The sequence below is a fragment of the Babylonia areolata genome, chromosome 20 (assembly GCF_041734735.1).
Source record: "Babylonia areolata isolate BAREFJ2019XMU chromosome 20, ASM4173473v1, whole genome shotgun sequence".
Classification (NCBI taxonomy): Eukaryota; Metazoa; Mollusca; class Gastropoda; order Neogastropoda; family Buccinidae; genus Babylonia; species Babylonia areolata.
Genome location: NC_134895.1, coordinates 47,005,800 through 47,028,083, shown reverse-complemented (window position 1 = coordinate 47,028,083; position 22,284 = coordinate 47,005,800). Strand labels below are relative to the sequence as shown.

Genomic DNA, 22,284 nt, shown 5'->3' with positions numbered 1-22,284 from the left:
TGTGTGTGTGTGTGTGTGTGTGTGTGTGTGTGTTTGTGGTTGTGGTGTGAGTGGTGTGTGTGTGTGTGTGTGTGTGTGTGTGTGTGTGTGTGTGCATGCATGTGTGTGGTGTGCATGTGTGTGCATGGGAGGGGGGTGGGTGGGGGTGCAAGTAAGTGTGCATGCATGCATTTGTTCTTTCTGTAGTTTCACATCTTTTCACTTTTACTGATATTAGATGATGTATGTATGTGCACATGCATGCGTTTGTGCGGTGTGTGTGTGTGTGTGTGTGTGTGTGTGTGTGTGTGTGTGCAGGCATGCTGGTGTTGGAGCAGTGTGTGCCAGGGCAGGCAGGTCACTCACCTCATACACAGACAGAAAGCAGTGGGCCACAAAATAAGCAAAGACACACACGAGCAGGATAGGAATGGCAAAGAAATGGAGGTCACTGCGACTCTGAAAGAAAAAAAAACCCAACATCATCACCATCACCATGGTCAGCATCAATATGTCTTTCCAAACAACAGTGACAGTCAACTGAGTCCTTTTCAAAAAAAAAAAAAAAAAAATGTGTGTGCATGCCTGCGTGTGTGCGTGCATTGTGTGTGTGTGTGTGTGTCTGTGTGTGTGCCTGCATGTGTGTGCATGTGTTCATGTGTCCGTGCATGTGCATGTTTACCCTTTTTTTTTTTAAAGCACTTACAGCCCTGTTTAGAGAATAGGCACTATGTAAATTCACATTATCACATTATCAACTGATATCGTCTTTAACTCCCTGACTGCTGCTGACAGGAAAGCTGGTCAGTGGAGTGCTGACACCTCACTGAGACATGACAGAGCTTAGAGGCCAGAAAGTCTGGGCTTCCTCCTCTCTCGGGACTGCGTTACTTGTACTCACCAAAACCAGTCACACCACTGACAAGTACACAAAAAAACGTAACATCCCTTCAAACACATGGGTTTGTTCCAATGTACCTTATATTTACCTGTGTGCTAGCTGAATCGGTAGCGTAAGCAGCACTGACTTGAAGTTGTGTACCTTGTGAATGGAGAGAGTTACCACTCTTTACCATTTGTTAATCATTTCATCTCCTGGCCTCATTGTTTGTTAATTTCCAGTTGAAAAACCACAGAGGCAACCATGTGTTTGTTCTGTATTGTCCATGTGTTCTGTGTGGCTTGTTCAGGATCAAAGAGGCTATGCCAGTCTTGAATAAAAGCTAGACGAGGCAAGACGAGCATGCACACCACACAAACCTTGAGCCAGACGAGGCCAACAGAGCCAGTGGCGGCCATGACGGCAAGTTTGGCCACAAAGAGCAGCAGGTCTCCAATGCTGTTGAGGGCCGCCACACGTAGGGCATTGCTCACCACAATGTTGAACGCCTGGCAACCACACACACCAGCAACTTTTATGAAGTCCGTTAAGTAATTTTTGACTCACTTGTGTAAACAAAGTGAGTCTATGTTTTAACCCGGTGTTCGGTTGTCTCTGAGTGTGTGTGTGTGTGTCCGTGGTAAACTTTAACATTGACATTTTCTCTGCAAATACTTTGTCAGTTGACACCACCTTGTTTAAAACAATATTGTACCTCTGGGATGGGCACACACACACACACACACAAAAAAAGAAGCCTAATTATATGCAAACTGCATTTACTGTTATATCTATATTTTGTGTATTCTCTAAACTTGGCACTTTGATCTGATATTCTGACACAACAACAAGAGCAGTCATTATTATCATTTTTTGTTCAAACAGGAACTTCTTTTGCTAAGCATGGAAGTTTTATTTATTTTGCAAACATTTTGGTGCAGTTAGTAAAAAAGGAAAATTACTCTGTAATTAATGCTAGGGGAGTTAATTTGCTTTAAACTGATCTTTCTCATCTTAAACATTACATTTCTTTTCTTTTTTCTTCTCCCAAGCTTATCCATCATATTTAATACAGAGCACTTTTCAACCATTTTTAAAATCTCTTTTTTTTTCCCCTCCTAATGATTCCTTTACAGGATAAAGCGTGAAGCACAAGTGAGTCTTGAAGGCTTTGCCTCTTGTCTTTAATTGTACTTAAATATTTATCTAAAATATTCATATTTGGTTTCACTCTCCTTCTACCCATTTTCCCGACTTATTGAATCCGCCCCCCTCCCACTGCTTTCCTTTCCTATCTTTTAAACAATAACTTTCAACTGTGGAAATTAATTTTCAACAAAATGCCTACAACTGTCAGTATATGTGACGGAACATTAAACAAAATTCTGCTCAACTCCACACTCTGTCTGTCACTATGCTTACAGAACTGAGGTCAGAGTCTGTTATACATTTTTTATTTTTATTTTTATTTTTTTTGCATGGGTGTCAACTTATGACTGCAGAGTTTAATCTGAATCAGCCATAAGCAAATAAATACTGGCACAGAAGAATTTCACTTAAAAAAACAAACAAACAAAACCAACCAACCAAACAAAAAACAACAAAAACCCAATTCATGTTCAATTTTTTGTTGTGTCAGAATATTTTTTTTTTTTACTGTTTGTTTTTATAGAGATGGATAGTGTTGCTTTCTTCAGTTGATGATGGGTGTTTACTCTGGACTGCTATATCTTATGCTACAGTGTCCATTCACACAGATGGGCTGAAGCCTGCAACCACACACTACACACTGTCAAAACATGAACGCACAAGTAATATGCCGAGACACATATTCAACAGACAGAGAGACACACAGTTTGCATATACACACACGGGAGCATAGTTTGACAGAGAGTCCTCCAGTTCACTCAAATGAGCTTGGACACTGAAGGAACCTTGCTTCACCTGTATACAGACTCTTTCTTTCTTGAACAACACCACCATTATCACTTTGAAGAAAACAATTACTGGACAAAAATTATTAACACCAACAGTGTGAACACGATCATGGTAAACACCACACAATAATAACAGCAAGCAAATATATCACAGCCTGTGTGCTGTATAATCTGTATGAAAATAAACCAAAGCAGTCAAAATAATACATAATAAAAAAGTTCATTTTTAACCATATCAAAAAAAACAAGAGCACACTTCAAACGCTTTTCAACCATCTCAGGTAAAACACATTCATATTAATATTTACATGGACAGAATAAGCAATATTAAACTACACAGATGCTTAAAAAGTTTATGACCCTGTCAACTCATCGGAAGGCTTTCATCATAGTAGATTTTCTTCCATTCTTGTTGCTACTGCCGACATGACAGGTCCTTCTGATCAATCCTGCTTCGCTCTTTGATAATTTTGAGAAACAGCTTTTGAAACAGATTTTTCCCCACACATTTTGTCTGATAAAGGAAATCTGTTACTTGACCATTTGATCAGAATGTAAAAAAACAAAAACAAAAAAATCACTTTACCCTTCTTGAAGATGTGCAGAAGTTACTGCCAGTCACCGCTGAAACAAGACAGATACAGCTGAATAAAACATTGATTGATTAATGTGGAAACTTATATAGCGCCTATCCTCCGACAGAGACCAAGCTCTAAGCGCTCTAAACATCATCTTTTACTGCACAAACTTTCTATTTAAATAAAAAAACAACCTGTTACTACACAAACTTTCCACCTTTAAAATCATCTGTCACTACACACACTTTCCATTTCAAAAATCTGTCATTACACATACTTTTCCACTAAAAAAAAACCCCATCTGTCACAACACAAACTTTCCATTTGAAAAAAAACCCATCATCTTTTAGTACACAAACTTTCCATTAGAAAAATCTGTCACTACACAAACATTCCACTTAAAAAAAAAAATCTTTCACTACAAAAGCATTTTCAAAAGCAACATCTGTCACTATTCAAACTTTCCATTAAAAAAAATTCTATCACTTTCCATTAAAAAAATTTGTCACTACACAAACTTTCCATTAAAAAAAAACATTTCCCACTACAAAAATGTCCCATTTTAAAAAGTAACATCTACCACAACACAAACTTTGCATTAAAAAAAACAACAACAAACAACATTAACAAAAATTAAGATCTATCACTGCACATACTTTCCATTAAAAAAAAAAAATCTGTCCCTTCACAAACCTTACATAAAAAAACAACTCTCCCTTCAAAAACTGTCCACCAAAAAACCACAAAAAAACCCATATCTGTCACATCACAAACTTATCATAAAAAACCCCAAACAAAAACAAACATTCACTACACAAACTTTCTACAGAATTTTGCTCGAGGACACTTTGGTTATGTCACCATGAGTTTTTTGGTTTTGTTTAGTTTTAGTGCATCAAAAGCATGCTGCACACGGCACCTGGGTTTCCGGTCTCACCTATGACGGTGTAGGCGTTGGCATTGATGTACCTCAGGCACTTCTCCATACACCACAGGCAGCAACAGCAGCACTTGCTGCAGAACCCCCCACACCTACTCTCTGCGTTCTTACACCTGCAACACCACCCCCATCACACTGTCAACATCGTTTCCGATAAAACACACACACACACACTAGCACGCACTCACACATGCACACACACACACACACACACACACACACACTCACTCACACACACATAAAACCAGCATACAAAACATTACAGCTGCATCTTACTGTCAGACGATAAATCATTGCTGAATGCTGTCATACAGGCAGTTTGCAAAATGTCCATGTTCATAATCATATGCTGATATCAAAGACAAAAAACCAAACAAACAAAAAATCAAACAAACAAACTAACATCATATCCTGAGCAACAAAAACGATAACACTAAAATGTGAACATGAGCCAACACACACTTGAATATTCCAGCACAAGTGCTTCAGGGGAAAGTGAGTTTCAGTTTCAGTTTCTTAAGGAGGCGTCACTGCATTTGGACAAACCCCTATCTGCTACACCCCATCAGCTAGGCAGATGCCTGACCAGCAGCATAATTCAACACACTTAGTCAGCCCTTGAGTGCATGCACATGTATTTGTGTACCTGTCAGAAATCTGCCAGAGGACAGCCCTTTTGTTGCTATGGGTTCTTTTCCACTGTGCCATGTGCATGCTGCAAACACACATCCTCGGTTCTTCATCTCACCTGAATGACTAGACACTCAGTTTGATTTTTCAGGTCACACTCGGGAGGAAGTGTGTGAGTGGGGTTTGAACCAAGACCCTCACAGACACGGTCTTGTCAGATGAGTGGGAACCAAAACCCGGACCCTCGCGGACACTGTGTCGGTAGATGAGCACCTCAACCATTCTGCCACCCTCCTTCTAAAGGGGAAGCTGGGTGAATGTACTTTCAGACACCAAGAGAGAAAGACAGAAGGGTCAGAGAGACAGAAGGAGAAATGCAGACATGCTGACAGACAGATAAACAAATAAAACCAAAGATCATATCAACACAAACACAAAAACACACCACCACAACACAACACACGCACACACACACACACAGACCCTTCACACCTGATATTATTCAGAGTGGAAAGATGTTAAATTGAAGACTACTACAACTGGTAGGCAGTAGGAGAAGATTGAACCCAGCCTCAATATGCCCAGCCCTAGATACAGTGGATATGAATTCACTGCCTTCCAATGCCCAGCCCCGGACACAGTGGATATGAATTCACTGCCTCAATATGCCCAGCCCTAGACACAGTGGATATGAATTCACTGCCTCAATATGCCCAGCCTTAGACACAGAGGATATGAATTCACTTCCCCAGTGGCAGCAAAAGGCCAAGGGACCTAAAACTACATGAATTTATTGCCGACAACAGCCGTAAAAAACCTACGAGACCCTTAACCTCTTTTTTTCAACAACTACTACACAGACTGTCCCCCCCCCCCAACCTCTCCTTTCCCCCCAGCACTCACTTCTTGTGCAGGAACATGAAGAGCATGCGGGGCAGCTTGACCACAGTGATGACCAGAGCCCCCATGGCCACAGACCCCAGATGGTAGACGATCAGCCGTCCTATGGCACCCAGGATCGGCATGCCCAGCCGCCGCTTGTTCCTGTAAGACCGGCGCAATAGCTGAGTGGTTAAAGCCTTAGACTTTCAATCCGAAGGTCTCGGGTTCGAATCTCGTGTAACGACGCCTGGTGGGTAACGGGTGCAGATTTTTCCGATCTCCCAGGTCAACATATGTGCAGACCTGCCAGTGCCTGAACCCCCCGTCGTGTGTATACACAAGTAGAAGATCAAATACACACGTTAAAGATCCTGTAATCCATGTCAGCGTTCGGTAGGTTATGGAAACAAGAACATACCCAGCATGTACACCCCTGAAAGTGGAGTAGGCTGCCTATATGGTGGGGTGAAAACGGTCATACACATGTTAAAGCTGACTTCGTGTACATACAAGCATGGGAGTTGCAGCCTATGAAGAAGAAGAAGGAGTTCCTGCATGCACAGTTCACCTCCTGTAAACAGCAGACAACAGCAACCAACAAAGAGCAGAGGAGTTTCAGCCTTAGTTCCTCAAGGAGGTGTCACTGCGTTCGGACAAATCCATTTTATGCTGAACAACATCTGCTAGACAGATGCCTGACCAGCAGCATAACCCAATGCACTTGTCAGGCCTTGAGTGCATGCATACATATATCTGTGTACCTATCAGGGTAGATTTCTTCTACAGAGTTTTGCCAGAGGACAAAAAAACTTTTGTTGTCATGGGTTCTTTTTCAGTGTGCCAGTTTTGCTGTATACTTTATCGTCTCATTTAAATGACTAGATGCTCAAGTTTGATTTTCCAGTCAAATCTGGGAGAAAGGGTAAGACTGGGATTTCAACCCAGACCCTCAAAGACACTGTGCTGGCAGGTCTATACCATTCCACCACCACCTTCCTTGGGAGGCCACTGTTGACCAGACAGACATACAGAGATGTGCCAAACATCAACATGCACACACACAAAAACACACGCACACAAACATGCACGTGTGTGCTCACACACACACGCTCACACACACAAATCACACACTCTCTCTCTCACATACACACAAACCCACACCCACCCACACTCTCTCTCACTCACACACACAACCCCCTCCCGCCCCCTCCCTCACCTCGTGAAGTACCACTCGGCCACAGTGCTGGAGATGACGAACTGCTGGCAGGCCACCAGAAACTGTGCGATCCACACCAGGCCGGCCATGTGGAACCACCAGAAGTAGGTGACCAGCTCGTGCTCTGTGTATTGGACAAAGCCCAACTGGTCAACCGTAGCTTTCTCTGCCAGAACACAGACACACACCGCCACCTTTACACCACCACTCCTGCCACAACACTCGGGGAGCCTACCGATATGGACATAGACATGGATATGGATATAGATATGGACATGGATATAGATATGGGCATGGATATGGGTATAGATATGGACATGGATATGGGTATAGATATGGACATGGATATGGGTACAGATATGGACATGGATATGGGTATAGATATGGACATGGATATGGGTATAGATATGGACATGGATATAGGTATAGATATGACATGGATATAGATATGGACATGGACATGGGAACAGATATGGACATAGATATAGATATGGACATGGATATAGATATGGACATGGATATAGATATGGACATGGATATAGATATGGACATGGATATAGATATGGACATATAGTCATGGACATGGGTATAGATATGGACATGGATATAGATATGGTACAGATATGGACATGGATATGGGTATAGCTATGGATATGGAAATGGGTATAGATATGGAAATGGGTATAGATATGGACATGGATATGGGTACAGATATGGACATGGATATGGATATAGATATGGACATGGATATGGGCATGGAATAGAACATGGATAAGGACATGGATAAGAACATGGATACAGACATGGACACAGATATGGACATGAATATGTATATAGATTTGGACATGAATAAGAACATATATATGGACCTGGATAAGGACATAGATATGGACATGGATAAGGATATGGATATAGATGTTGATAAGGACATGGATATAATAGATATAGACAGGGTGATGAGATTTTATCATAACCATTTATGGCTGACACCTTTACCAAGACAAAATCACGTGGTTGTTACAATTCAGTTTTCAGTTCCAGTGTCTCTGCGAAGGGAAAAATCCACAAACGGCCAGACCACATCTGCTAGGCAGATGCCCCGCAGTAACATAACCCAGCATGCCTGTCAGGCCTGGAGCGCACACACATTTGTGCACCTACCAGAGTGGAAATTCTTCAACAGAATTTTGCCAGAAGACATCACTTACGCTGCCATGGGTTCTTTTTCAGTGCATGAAGTGTGTGCTACACACAGGACCTCAGCTTATCGTCTCAGCCGAATGACTGGAGGCTCAGTTTGATTTTGGGGGGAGAACGGGTGAGAGCAGGAATCAAACCCGCACCCTCACGGACACTGTACTGGCAGGTGAGCATCTTAACCACTGTGCCACCTTCCTCCTTGTTTCACAGATATCTGTTATGCATGTGTGGGTGTATGTGTGAATGTGTGTCTTCATGTTTGACATTTATTTGCATTTCGTGTTTATTTATGTATTATGCTGAATGATTCTGAAAGTATGTGATCAGTACATGTGTATGATTGTGCAAAAGTGCTCACATCAACTTCAGCATTTTTATTGTGCAAAAGTGCTCACATCACCTTCAGCATTTTTATTGAGCAAAAGTGACTGTGCAAAAGTGCTCACATCAACTTCAGCATTTTTATTGTGCAAAAGTGATTGTGCAAAAGTGCTCACATCAACTTCAGCATTTTTATTGTGCAAAAGTGCTCACATCAACTTCAGCATTTTTAGTGTGCAAAAGTGCTCACATCAACTTCAGCATTTTTAGTGTGCAAAAGTGATTGTGCAAAAGTGCTCACATCAACTTCAGCATTTCTATGTCTTTTATGTGTTCATACTGAGTGACTGCGTTTCTCGTGTACAGTTTGCACAGCATACACCACACATGGATTTCGCTTACTGAGATAATAAAAGTATCCTGTATCTGTTTCTGTATATGTATTACTCTTTTTGTCACAACAGATTGTTCTGAGTGAAGTTTGGGGCTGACTCTCCCAAGGGAGAGCACGTGGCTACACTGACAGCGCTGCCCATTTTCTTGTATTTTTTTTTCTGCCTGCGTTTTTACTTGTTTTCCTATCTGTCAGTCATGTGGAGCATGAAGTTACCTGCAGTGGACAGGTAGGCGAGGATGATGACCCAGTAGACGAAGTAGAGGATGAGCAGGAAGAAGGTGAAGACGGGCTGTGCCATCATCATGGGAACCGACGCCACACAGCTCCCCGCCTCCGCGAACAGCGTCGTCACCAGCGACAGTCGCCTCCACATCACCACCAGCACCAGGATCAGCAGGACCTGAAAACACACACACATGGTAAAGGAACGCGTCAGAATGACACACCAAAGCGTTTGAAACGACAAGCGTAAGAGTCAAAATGACGCAGCCAAAGTATCAAAACAACACACCAAAGTGTCAAAATGACGTGCCAAGGTTTTAAAACAATATGACAAATAATAAAAATGAAAATGACTCAACAGATGGTACTGGAAGTACTGGGAAAGTCACACCATCACACATTCACACCATCACACTCACACCATCAAACACACCATCACATACTCAGAGTCACACCATCACAGTAATATCGTCACACTCATTCACACCATCATACACCCACAGTCACACCACACACTCATGGTCACACCATCACATACTCACAGACAGTCACACCACTACAGTCACCATCATACACATTCACACCATCATACACTAATACCAAATCATCACAAACCCACACAATCACACACAGTCACACCATCATACCCCCATACACAGTCACACCATCACACACCCCCATACACAGTCACACCATCACACACCCCATACACAGTCACACCATCACACACCCCCATACACAGTCACACCATCACACACCCCCATACACAGTCACACCATCAAACAACCCATACACAGTCACACCATCACACACACCCATACACAGTCACACCATCACACACACCCATACACAGTCACACCATCAAACAACCTATACACAGTCACACCATCACACCCCCATACACAGTCACACCATCACACACCCCCATACACAGTCACACCATCACACACCCCCATACACAGTCACACCATCACACACACCCATACACAGTCACACCATCAAACAACCCATACACAGTCACACCATCATACCCCCATACACAGTCACACCACCACACACCCCATACACAGTCACACCATCATACCCCCATACACAGTCACACCATCAAACACCCCCATACACAATCACACCATCACACACTCCCATACACAGTCACACCATCATACCCCCATACAGTCACACCATCACCCCCCCATACACAGTCACACCATTATACCCCCATACACAGTCACACCATCATACCCCCATACACAGTCACACCATCATACCCCCATACACAGTCACACCATCACACACTACCATACACAGTCACACCATCATACCCCCATACACAGTTACACCATCACACCCCCCATACACAGTCACACCATTATACCCCCATACACAGTCACACCATCATACCCCCATACACAGTCACACCATCACACACCCCCATACAGTCACACCATCACACACACCCCTACACAGTCACACCATCACACACCCCCCCATACACAGTCACACCATCACACCCCCATACACAGTCACACCATCACACACCCCCATACAGTCACACCATCACACCCCCCCATACACAGTCACACCATCATACCCCCATACACAGTCACACCACCACACACCCCATACACAGTCACACCATCACCCCCCCCATACACAGTCACACCATCACACCCCCATACACAGTCACACCATCACACACCCCCCATACACAGTCACACCATCACACACCCCCATACACAGTCACACCATCATACCCCAATACACAGTCACACCATCACACACACCCATACACAGTCACACCATCACACACACCCCTACACAGTCACACCATCACACACACCCCCTACACAGTCACACCATCACACACCCCCATACACAGTCACACCATCACACACACACACTCATACACAGTCACACCATCACACACACCCATACACAGTCACACCATCACACACACACACACAGTCACACCATCACACCCCCCCCATACACAGTCACACCATCACACACACACCCCATACACAGTCACACACACACCCATACACAGTCACACCATCACATACACATGCATGCAGTCACACCACCAGTCACACCACCATACACATGCAGTCACACCACCAGTCACACCACCATACGCATGCAGTCACACCATTACATAAACACACACACACCATGACACCCACTCACTCACACACATTCACACCATCATACACTCAGTCACACACACCACCACACTAGTACCGTCACACGCCTGTAGTCAAATCATCACACACCCACACCATGACACCCACACACTCAAAGTCACACACATCCACACCATTATACACTCAGTCACACCATCACACAAGTACCATCACACGCCCGTAGTCAAATCATCACACACACACACCATCACAGCCACTAACTCACAGTCACACACATTCACATCGTCACACACACAGCCATACCATCAAGCAAAAAGATTCAAAGAAATTTAATCCTTTTGCCCCTTTTGGGGTGTGGAGGATACAATAACAATATATACTCATTGAATCACAACTTCAGTCCAACGATGTCTCCGAAACACGCAAAAACGCACACCCACAAACACACGGGCTAATGATGATTTGCAACAAAACATATCAAACTTAAACACGCTGACATGTATGTTTTAGATGTAACAAAAGTTACACACCCTTTCCAAGTTTTATGAATTTACTTTGATTAGGTTGTGTTTTCTTCCCAGCTCTGAATAAATTGCAGGCACCAAACACTGATGCATGTGATTTATATCTATGTGGTATCAATTCATTTCGATTCACAGTATTTTGGGGACACTGTAAAACAAAACAAAATTCATCCCCAACAGTACCCATATCACATTCTTTGCAAATTCTTTTTTTTTTTTTTTTCTGTTTTCGCCTTCTCTTCTTCCTATTTCAATCTGCAGTTTATGGTTACTGCAAAGACACTTTATCAGACACCCATCACACACACACACACACACACACGGTGACACCGTCACGCACTGACCGTGAGGCAGGAGGCGATGGTGGCGAAGGTGAGGAAGGCCAGTTCACTGTTGATGTCCACCTCCAGCAGAGGCACATTCAGCTCCTCCTGCTTGTCCAGAGTGGACTTGAACCCGAGGTACGTCCACCACAGGAAGGCTGTTCCCACTGCACCAACACCCGCACAGCTATCAACATGTTTTCTACATATATAGATATATATATCCCATTTTCTGTGGCAACACCTACATTATTTACAAACATGTTTTCTGTTTTTAAGAGAAACATATATCCTGTTTACCGTTGCAACACCTACACCGCTATAAACATGTTTTCTATATATAGAGAAATACACATCCTGTTTACTGTTGCAACACCTACACAGCTATAAACATGTTTTCTATATACAGAAAAATACATGTCCTATTAACTGCACCAGCACCCACACAGTTATAAACATGTTTGTTTTCAACATAAAAGAGAAATATATCTCCCACTTAACGCAGCAACATCCATACATTTATAAACGTGTTTTCTTTTCACAGAAAAATACATATCCTATTTACTGCAGCAACACTCACACAGCTATAAACATGTTTCCCATATAAGAAGAAATATACATCAAAGTGACCGCAGCAAAACCCACACAGTCATAAACATGTTCTGTACACAAAGAGAAAAATCCATGCCCCTAAACCCCCACCCCCTCCCACCCCCCAGTCTTACCCAAACTGGCGATGACGACAGCCCCTACGATGACCCACACAATGGCGAAAGCCAGGAATCGGATCAGCAGAACCATCAACACCGAAAACCCTGCCAGACAGACGGGGGGGTGTGGGGGGAGGGGAGACAAATCCTGCATGAGCCAATGCCATCAATTCTTTCCCTGCCATACACTGACGCCTTATCACCCTCACCCACACAAAACGCTCAACGCCATAATTGGCCAATCGCCGCAATTACCTGCTTCCTCCAAGTAGGGCAGACATGAAAGTAGGAGAGGAGAAAGAAAGAAGAGAAAAGAAAGGAAAAAAAAAACTGTAAGGCCATTCAGTCAGTCGCAAGCGGTTCAAGCCATCACGCAAGACCACCGTGCAATTACCTGGTCCCCGACAGCCGACTTACGGCTTTCACGCCTGGAGCCATCTGATCAAACACACGCAAGATGGTGCTGCCACTTCGGGTCTGAGCCCCACCCCCTGTCTGATCGACAACACAGTGATGGCGGTGGCGGCACCAAAATGGATGGCTGTCGGTACCAACCCTTTTCAGAGAATGCGTCTCTGGCTGTTGACTCTCTGTAATCAATGCCAGTAGTGTTCTCTCCTCTGGGCAAATCTTCTCTTGTCGTTTGTCCCAGCGTCAAACTGGGGCAAATCTTCTCTTGTCGTTTGTCCAAGCGTCAAACTGGGGCAAATCTTCTCTTGTCGTTTGTCCAAGCGTCAAACTGGGGCAAATCTTCTCTTGTCGTTTGTCCAAGCGTCAAACTGGGGCAAATCTTCTCTTGTTGTTTGTCCAAGCGTCAAACTGGGGCAAATTTTCTCTTGTCGTTTGTCCAAGCGTCAAACAGGGGCAAATCTTCTCTTGTCGTTTGTCCAAGCGTCAAACTGGGGCAAATCTCTTGGCGTTTGTCCAAGTGTCAAACTGGGGCAAATCTCCTGTCGTTTGTCCAAGCGTTAAACTGGGTCAAATCTCTTGTTGTTTGTCCAAGAGTCAAACTGGGGCAAATCTCTTGCTGTTTGTCCAAGAGTCAAACTGGGGCAAATCTCTTGTTGTTTGTCCAAGCGTCAAACTGGAGCAAATCTCTTGTTGTTTGTCCAAGAGTCAAACTGGGGCAAATCTCTTGTTGTTTGTCCAAGAGTCAAACTGGAGCAAATCTCTTGTTGTTTGTCCAAGCGTCGAACTGGGGCAAATCTTCTCTTGTCGTTTGTCCAAGCGTCAAACTGGGGCAAATCTCTTGTCGTTTGTCCAAGCGTCAAACTGGGGCAAATCTTCTCTTGTCGTTTGTCCAAGCGTCAAACTGGGGCAAATCTTCTCTTGTCGTTTGTCCAAGCGTCAAACTGGGGCAAATCTTCTCTTGGCGTTTGTCCAAGCATCAAACTGGGTAATGATATCCTCTGGGCAAATCTTTTGTTGTTTATCCAAGTGTCAAACTGGGCAGTGATCTCCTCTGGGCAAATCTTCATTTGTTGTTTGTCCAAGTGACGGGCGCAATAGCTGAGTGGTTAAAGCGTTGGACTGTCAATCTGAGGGTCCCGGGTTCGAATCACGGTGACGGCGCCTGGTGGGTAAAGGGTGGAGATTTTTACGAACTCCCAGGTCAACATATGTGCAGACCTGCTAGTGCCTGAACCCCCGTCGTGTGTATATGCAAGCAGATCAAATACGCACGTTAAAGATCCTGTAATCCATGTCAGCGTTCGGTGGGTTATGGAAACAAGAACATACCCAGCATGCACACCCCTGAAAACGGAGTATGGCTGCCTACATGGCGGGGTAAAAACGGTCATACACGTAAAAGCCCACTCGCATGCATACGAGTGAACGCAGAAGAAGAAGAAGTTTGTCCAAGTGTCAAACTGGTGGTAAGTCAGAGGGACACATGGGAGCCTGTAGGTCAAAGTGGGGGAGGCTTGGCAAGGAAATTTTGAGGACGCCAAAAGAAAGAAGAAATATGAAGAGAATGAGAAACAAAACAGCTTGAAAAGGACACAAGGAAAAGGAGAAAAAAGGAAGAGGAGAAGGAGAAGGAAAACCCTCACCCTCACAATCCCTCAATAAGCTGCCTTTCAGGCTTAATAGAGATACAAACAAAAACAGAGAGAGAGAGACAGACAGACATACAGAGAGCGGCACAATGACCTGACCATTTCCTATCAAGGACCTTCTCTCTCTCTTTCCATATCTCAGACAGAGACAGAGAGAACTGGAAATGGTAGGATTACACTCCACAAACATTCTGACGAACAAATGGGTCTATACATTCAGCCATAAAACGAATCATGAACTGATTCCCTGGGAGAACCTCTACGTCATCTTGGCCAGTTCACGGGCATCACAAACACTGAAGATGTGTGAAGGGGAAATGATGATGTTCACAAAACAGTTAGGACTGTGAAGGGAAAATGATGATGTCTACATAAACAGTGAAGATGTGTGAAGGGAAAATGACGACGTCTACACAAATAGTGAAGATGTATGAAGGGAAAATGATGATATCCACATAAACAGTGAAAATGTGAGAAGGGAAAATGACGACGTCCACATAAACAATGAAGATGTTTGAAGGGAAAATGACGTTCTGTACACAAACAGTGATGATGTGTTAAGGGGAAATGACGACGTTCACATAAACAATGAAGATGTGTGAAGGGAAAATGATGACGTTCACATAAACGATGATGATGTGTTAAGGGGAAATGACGACGTTCACATAAACAATGAAGATGTGTGAAGGGAAAATGACGACGTTCACATAAACAATGATGATGTGTAAAGGGAAAATGACTACAATCTGTACACAGCTCCTTTGGCCTCAAGCTTACTGGCCCTCTCACAGCTGTTTTCACAGGATTCAACAAAACTCACGTGACTGAGTTGCTGATGTAAATGAGATTTTTCCAGTTGAAAAAAAATTTTTTTTCAGCAGATGTGATGTACCATATATGAATCAGTCTGCATGTCCGTGTGTGTGTGTGTGTGTGTGTGTGTGTGTGTGTGAAGTATCCATATCATCATCATCATCATCATAATCCGCATCACACACACACACACAAAGCCAACAGAACACCCCCACTCCCTCAACCCCCCCCCCCTCCCTACCCAGAGCCACGAAGCAGAGGGCGATCATCTCCTGCCAGCTGGCGTACAGGTCGCCCAGCACCTTCTGGAAGATGTCCGCCTTGTTCAGGTAGGCGATGATGTTGGTGGAGACCCACTTCTTGAAGGTGCCGATCTGCACCGGGATGCACCGGTTCAACAGAGGTTTGCTGGACACACAGAGAGAGAGGATACAAAATAAGGCATCAGTGGTCATCAAGTTTGCTGGCGGCTACATGCCCAAGTTAAGTACTTACGCTCCAAACCATGTTGTTGAAATAAAGAAGAATATCAAGAATCAGATGTACACGAATTCAAGTTCCTAACCGTGTTGTTGAAACAGAAAAAAACAACAGCCAGGTTTTGTGTGGTGAGATGGGGGACGAGACAAGACAAGACAAGACAAATTCTTTATTAACAAGTATAATAGATAAGCACTGCCGCACTTTTTTTTCATCCAGTCCCTGCCCTGAAACAGGGTCTACACTACACAAAACTACATTATATATGTCACTGCATGCACTACACAATGCTACTTAAAGTCATAGAATGCAAATACTATACTACAGAAAGGCAAAAGCATGGTAAAAATAACACACACACACACACACACACAGAGGCACAAGCATGGAATTAATAATCGACATAAAAAAACAACAACCCCCCCCCCAAAAAAAAAACCCAAAGAGCACACACACACACTCTTTCTCTCAGAGAGAGATAGAGAGAGAGAGAGAGAGAGAGAGATGGGGGAGAGGGAGAGAGAGAAAGGGAGGGAGAAAGTGAAGAGAGAGAGAGGGAAAGAGAGAGAGAGAGCGAGAGAAGGGGGAGAGAACCGCGTTGCTGAAATAAAGATGAAAACAACAACCAGGTTTTGTGTGGTAAAATGGGATGAGAGAGAGAGAAAGATGCAGAGTGAGAGAGGCAGACAGACAGAGAGAGAGAGAGGGGGAGGGGACAAATAGAGAATGAGTGGTCAAGTCGCTGGTGGGTACGTGCACAAATGAAGTTCTAAAACCATGTTGTTAAAAAAAAGAAGAGAAAAGAAGAATCAGGTTTTGTGTGGTGAGATGGGATGAGAGAGGGAGGGTGAGAGAGAGGGAGGGGGGGGGAGGGGTAGAGGGAGAGAGACTGAGGGAGAGTGAGCGAGTGAGAGGGGAGGAGTACATGAAAGTACATGAAAAAAAAAGAAAGGGAAAACATTAATGAAGAAGGGACAAAGGAGAGAGAGAGAAAGAGAGAGCGAGAAAGAGAGGGAGATGAGAGAGAGAGAAAGAGAGAGAGAGAGCGTGAGAAAGAGAGAGAAAAATAGAGAGAGAGAGGGTGGGAGAGAGAAAGAACGACAGAGACAAAACGGACAGAGACTGAGAGAAGGTTGGGGAGGTGGGGGAGGGGGAAGGAAACACCCCCTCTACACCCACAAACTCCCCCCCTGAACACCACCCACCTTTCATAGACGGGCAGCAGAGGGCAAGGCCCCTGCTTGCTGTTGTTCGTCAGGAAGTACTCCACCGGCTGCAGGTCGTAGCGACACAGCAGTGACCCCGTCTGCTCCGAGAAGCTGAACATCTCCACGCGCGTCTTGAGCTGCTTCTCGGGACACTGGTTGACGCACAGGGTCTGGGAGTTGTCCGGGTCCGTCACGTCCATGAAGAACACGTACCTGTCCATGGCAACGAGAGACACACACCTGGCTTTTTTTTGTTTTTTTAACTGTGAGTAACAACTACCGACACACCTGGCTTTTTTTCCCCACTGGGAGTAACAACTACCAACACACCTGGCTTGTGTGATTAACAACTACCAACACACCTGGGTTTTTTTCCCCCCACTGGGAGTAACAACTACCAACACACCTGGTTTTTTTTCCCCAATGGGAGTAACAACTACCAACACACCTGGTTTTTTTTCCCCAATGGGAGTAACAACTACCAACACACCTGGGTTTTTTCCCCCCACTGGGAGTAACAACTACCAACACACCTGGGTTTTTTCCCCCCACGGGGAGTAACAACTACCAACACACCTGGGTTCCCCCCCCCCCCCACGGGGAGTAACAACTACCAACACACCTGGGTTCCCCCCCCCCCCCACGGGGAGTAACAACTACCAACACACCTGGGTTTTTTCCCCCCACTGGGAGTAACAACTACCAACACACCTGGGTTTTTTTTTCCCCAATGGGAGTAACAACTACCACCACACCTGGCTTTTTTCCCATTGTGAGTAACAGCTACCAACACACCTGGCTTTTTTTTCCACTGTGAGTAACAACTATCAACACACCTGGCTTTTTTTCCCCACTGTGAGTAACAACTACCAACACACCTGGGTTTTTTTTTTACCACTGTGAGTAACAACTACCAACACACCTGGCTTTTTTCCCATTGTGAGTAACAACTACCAACACACCTGGCTTTTCCCCCCACTGTGAGTAACAACTACCAACACACCTGGCTTATGTTCCCACTGGGAGTAACAACTACCAACACACCTGGCTTTTTCCCCCACTGTGAGTAACAACTACCAACACACCTGGCTTTTTTCCCCACTGTGAGTAACAACTACCAACACACCTGGCTTTTTCCCCCACTGTGAGTAACAACTACCAACACACCTGGCTTTTTTCCCCACTGTGAGTAACACTACCAACACACCTGGGTATTTTTTTTCCACTGTGAGTAACAACTACCAACACACCTGTTGTTTTTTTTTACCACTGTGAGTAACAACTACCAACACACCTGGCTTTTTTTTTTTCCACTGTGAGTAACAACTACCAACACACCTGGCTTTTTTTTCCCCACTGTGAGTAACAACTACCAACACACCTGTTTTTTTCCCCCACTGTGAGTAACAACTACCAACACACCTGGCTTTTTTTTCCCACTGTGAGTAACAACTACCAACACACCTGGCTTTTTTTCCCCACTGTGAGTAACAACTACCAACACACCTGTTTTTTTCCCCACTGTGAGTAACAACTACCAACACACCTGTTTTTTTCCCCACTGTGAGTAACAACTACCAACACACCTGGCTTTTCCCCCACTGTGAGTAACAACTACCAACACACCTGTTTTTTTTTTTTACCACTGTGAGTAACAACTACCAACACACCTGGGTTTTTTTTACCACTGTGAGTAACAACTACCAACACACCTGGCTTTTTTTCCCCCACTGTGAGTAACAACTACCAACACACCTGGCTTTTCCCCCCACTGTGAGTAACAACTACCAACACACCTGGCTTTTTTTCCCACTGTGAGTAACAACTACCAACACACCTGGCTTTTCCCCCCCACTGTGAGTAACAACTACCAACACACCTGGCTTTTCCCCCCACTGTGAGTAACAACTACCAACACACCTGGCTTTTTTCCCCACTGTGAGTAACAACTACCAACACACCTGGGTTTTTTCCCCCACTGGGAGTAACAACTACCAACACACCTGGCTTTTTTCCCCACTGTGAGTAACAACTACCAACACACCTGGGTTTTTTCCCCCACTGTGAGTAACAACTACCAACACACCTGGCTTTTTTCCCCCACTGTGAGTAACAACTACCAACACACCTGGGTTTTTTCCCCCACTGTGAGTAACAACTACCAATACACCTGGGTTTTTTTCCCCCACTGTGAGTAACAACTACCAATACACCTGAGATTTTTTCCCCACTGGGAGTAACAACTACCAACACACCTGGGTTTTTTCCCCCAATGGGAGTAACAACTACCAACACACCTGGGTTTTTTTCCCCCACTGGGAGTAAGAACTACCAACACACCTGGCTTTTTTCCCCACTGTGAGTAACAACTACCAACACGCCTGGCTTTTCCCCCCACTGTGAGTAACAACTACCAACACACCTGGCTTTTTCCCCCACTGTGAGTAACAACTACCAACACACCTGGCTTTTCCCTCCACTGTGAGTAACAACTACCAACACACCTGGCTTTTTTTCCCCACTGTGAGTAACAACTACCAACACACCTGGCTTTTTTTTCACTGTGAGTAACAACTACCAACACACCTGGCTTATTTTTCCACTTGGAGTGACAACTACCAACACACCTGGCTTTTTTTTCCCCACTGTGAACAACAACTATGAACACACCTGACTTCTTCAATGTGAATGATAACAAAAATACACACCTGTCTTTTTCACTGCGAGTGACAACCAACCAACAAAATACACCTGCCTCTTTCATTGTGGGTAACAACTACCAAGAGAATTACACACCTGGATTTTTCATTGTGAATAATAACAACTACCAACAAATAAATACACCTGGATTTTTCTCTCCAGATGACAACTACCAACAAAAATACACACGTGGTTTTTTCTCTGTGAATAACAACTACCGACAAAAATGCAGGCACCAGTATCTTCTTCTTCCTTCACTGTGTGAAGGGTCATTGTGGTGCTGCACAGAACTGTTGACAAGATTCTCCCTGGTCTGTCGGTGGAGTGTCAAAAGCCTGGGTCTTCACAAATGTTTTTCCCGTGCCGATATATATTGTAAAAATATGTTTCAAGTATGAAGATAAGAAAAAAACCGTAAAGGAACCCTAATGGGATTGTGTTTTGGGAGAGAGAAAGAGAGAGAGAGCGAGAGAGAGAGAGAGAGAGAGAGAGAGAGGGAGAGGGGGAGAGAGAGAGAGAGAGACAGCGAGGGAGAGAGAGCGAGGGAGAGAGAGAGAGAGAGAGAGAGAGCGAGAGATAGAGAGAGGGACATGGGGAGGGAGGGAGGGAGAGAGAGAGAGAGAGAGAGAGAGAGAGAGAGAGAGAGAGAGGGAGGGAGAGAGAGAGAGAGAACTCAAAACGTTTTTTATTTGAGGAGAGAGAGAGTGGGGGGGAAGGGAGACACACACACACACACACACACAGACAGAGAGAGACAGAAAGACACAGAGAGAGAGGAGTACAATGTATATACACTAAGTTCCCATGCACCGTGCATCAAGACAGATCGGGGAGAGACAATGCGCCAGAACACAGATGACGTACGGTCGTCCTTTGAGGTTCTGGCCGGAGAAGGGCACATTGGGGATGGCCCGCCCAGAGTTGTCCTCGTCACACGTGTTTCCGAAGCTGTCCGTGCCGTACACCAGTCTGAAGGCGTCGCCCTTCGTGACCGAGAACACCGCCACAAAGATCTGCAACAACACAACACGGCAACGTTTTCACAGTGATGGTAACACACGCACCCACGACAGACAGACAGACACACAGAAACTAGAAAGAGATTTTTTTTAAAACGTGCTTTCGTTCAACTCTGAAACCTCGTCAGTGGACTCTGTCCGACTTGCAGACCAATTCTACGTTTAATTTTCAGACTATTATCTAATTCATTGCAGTCTAAATATTGCTCTAATGTCAAGTGCATCATTCGTTTATTCATTTATAGTCGGTTCATCTAAGATGATGATATTAGACTGAAGTCAAGTGCATATGCTTCAGTAATGTGACAATTAAGTATATAATTTTTGACTGTGATTTGATGAAGCATTTCTTGCACGAAAGTGTGTCGTCCCAAGTGAGCAGGTCTGCACATCTGTTGACCTGGGAGATCGGAAAAATCTCCACCCTTTACCCACCAGGCACTGTCACCGAGATTCGAACCCGGGACCCTCAGATTTTAAAGTCCAACGCTTTAAACACCCGGCTATTCAGCCAGTTGTCATGTAGAGTTTCCTGCATGGGATCCTAGACTACAGGATTCCAACCTGTTGTCTTGTAGAGGTTTCTGCTTTGGATTCTACACTACAGGATTTCAACCTATTATCTTGTAGGGTTTTCTGCATAGGATCCTAGACTACAGGATTTCAACCTGTTGTAGAGTTTTCTACACAGGATTCTACATTACAGGATTTCAACCTGTTGTAGAGTTTTCTGCACAGGATTCTACACTACAGGATTTCAACCTGTTGTAGAGTTTTCTACACAGGATTCTACACTGCATGATTTCAACCCGTTGTGGAGTTTTCTGCACAGGATTCTACACTACAGGATTTCAACCTGTTGTAGAGTTTTCTACACAGGATTCTACACTGCATGATTTCAACCCGTTGTGGAGTTTTCTGCACAGGATTCTACACTACAGGATTTCAACCTGTTGTAGAGTTTTCTACACAGGATTCTACACTGCATGATTTCAACCCGTTGTGGAGTTTTCTGCACAGGATTCTACACTACAGGATTTCAACCTGTTGTAGAGTTTGCTGAATAGGATCCAACAAAATTTCAACTGACCTATTGTCTTGTAGAGTTTTCTGCAAGGATC

The 22,284-nt window shown here is 44.3% G+C and overlaps 1 protein-coding gene across 1 annotated transcript in view; it reads right to left on the bottom strand.

Moving 5' to 3' along the window:
- LOC143295067 (choline transporter-like protein 1) overlaps nucleotides 1–22,284 on the bottom strand; it is a 111,862-nt gene that overhangs the window by 5,493 nt on the left and 84,085 nt on the right. Inside the window, exons 4-15 of the mRNA XM_076606627.1 lie at nucleotides 21,009–21,157; nucleotides 17,442–17,657; nucleotides 15,998–16,164; nucleotides 12,899–12,988; nucleotides 12,195–12,340; nucleotides 9,174–9,360; nucleotides 7,043–7,208; nucleotides 5,848–5,988; nucleotides 4,312–4,427; nucleotides 3,383–3,420; nucleotides 1,240–1,368; nucleotides 346–438 (exon numbers count right to left, since the gene is read on the bottom strand). Coding sequence (XP_076462742.1) covers nucleotides 346–438; nucleotides 1,240–1,368; nucleotides 3,383–3,420; nucleotides 4,312–4,427; nucleotides 5,848–5,988; nucleotides 7,043–7,208; nucleotides 9,174–9,360; nucleotides 12,195–12,340; nucleotides 12,899–12,988; nucleotides 15,998–16,164; nucleotides 17,442–17,657; nucleotides 21,009–21,157 — 1,638 coding nt within the window. The remainder of the gene's footprint in view (nucleotides 1–345; nucleotides 439–1,239; nucleotides 1,369–3,382; nucleotides 3,421–4,311; nucleotides 4,428–5,847; nucleotides 5,989–7,042; nucleotides 7,209–9,173; nucleotides 9,361–12,194; nucleotides 12,341–12,898; nucleotides 12,989–15,997; nucleotides 16,165–17,441; nucleotides 17,658–21,008; nucleotides 21,158–22,284) is intronic.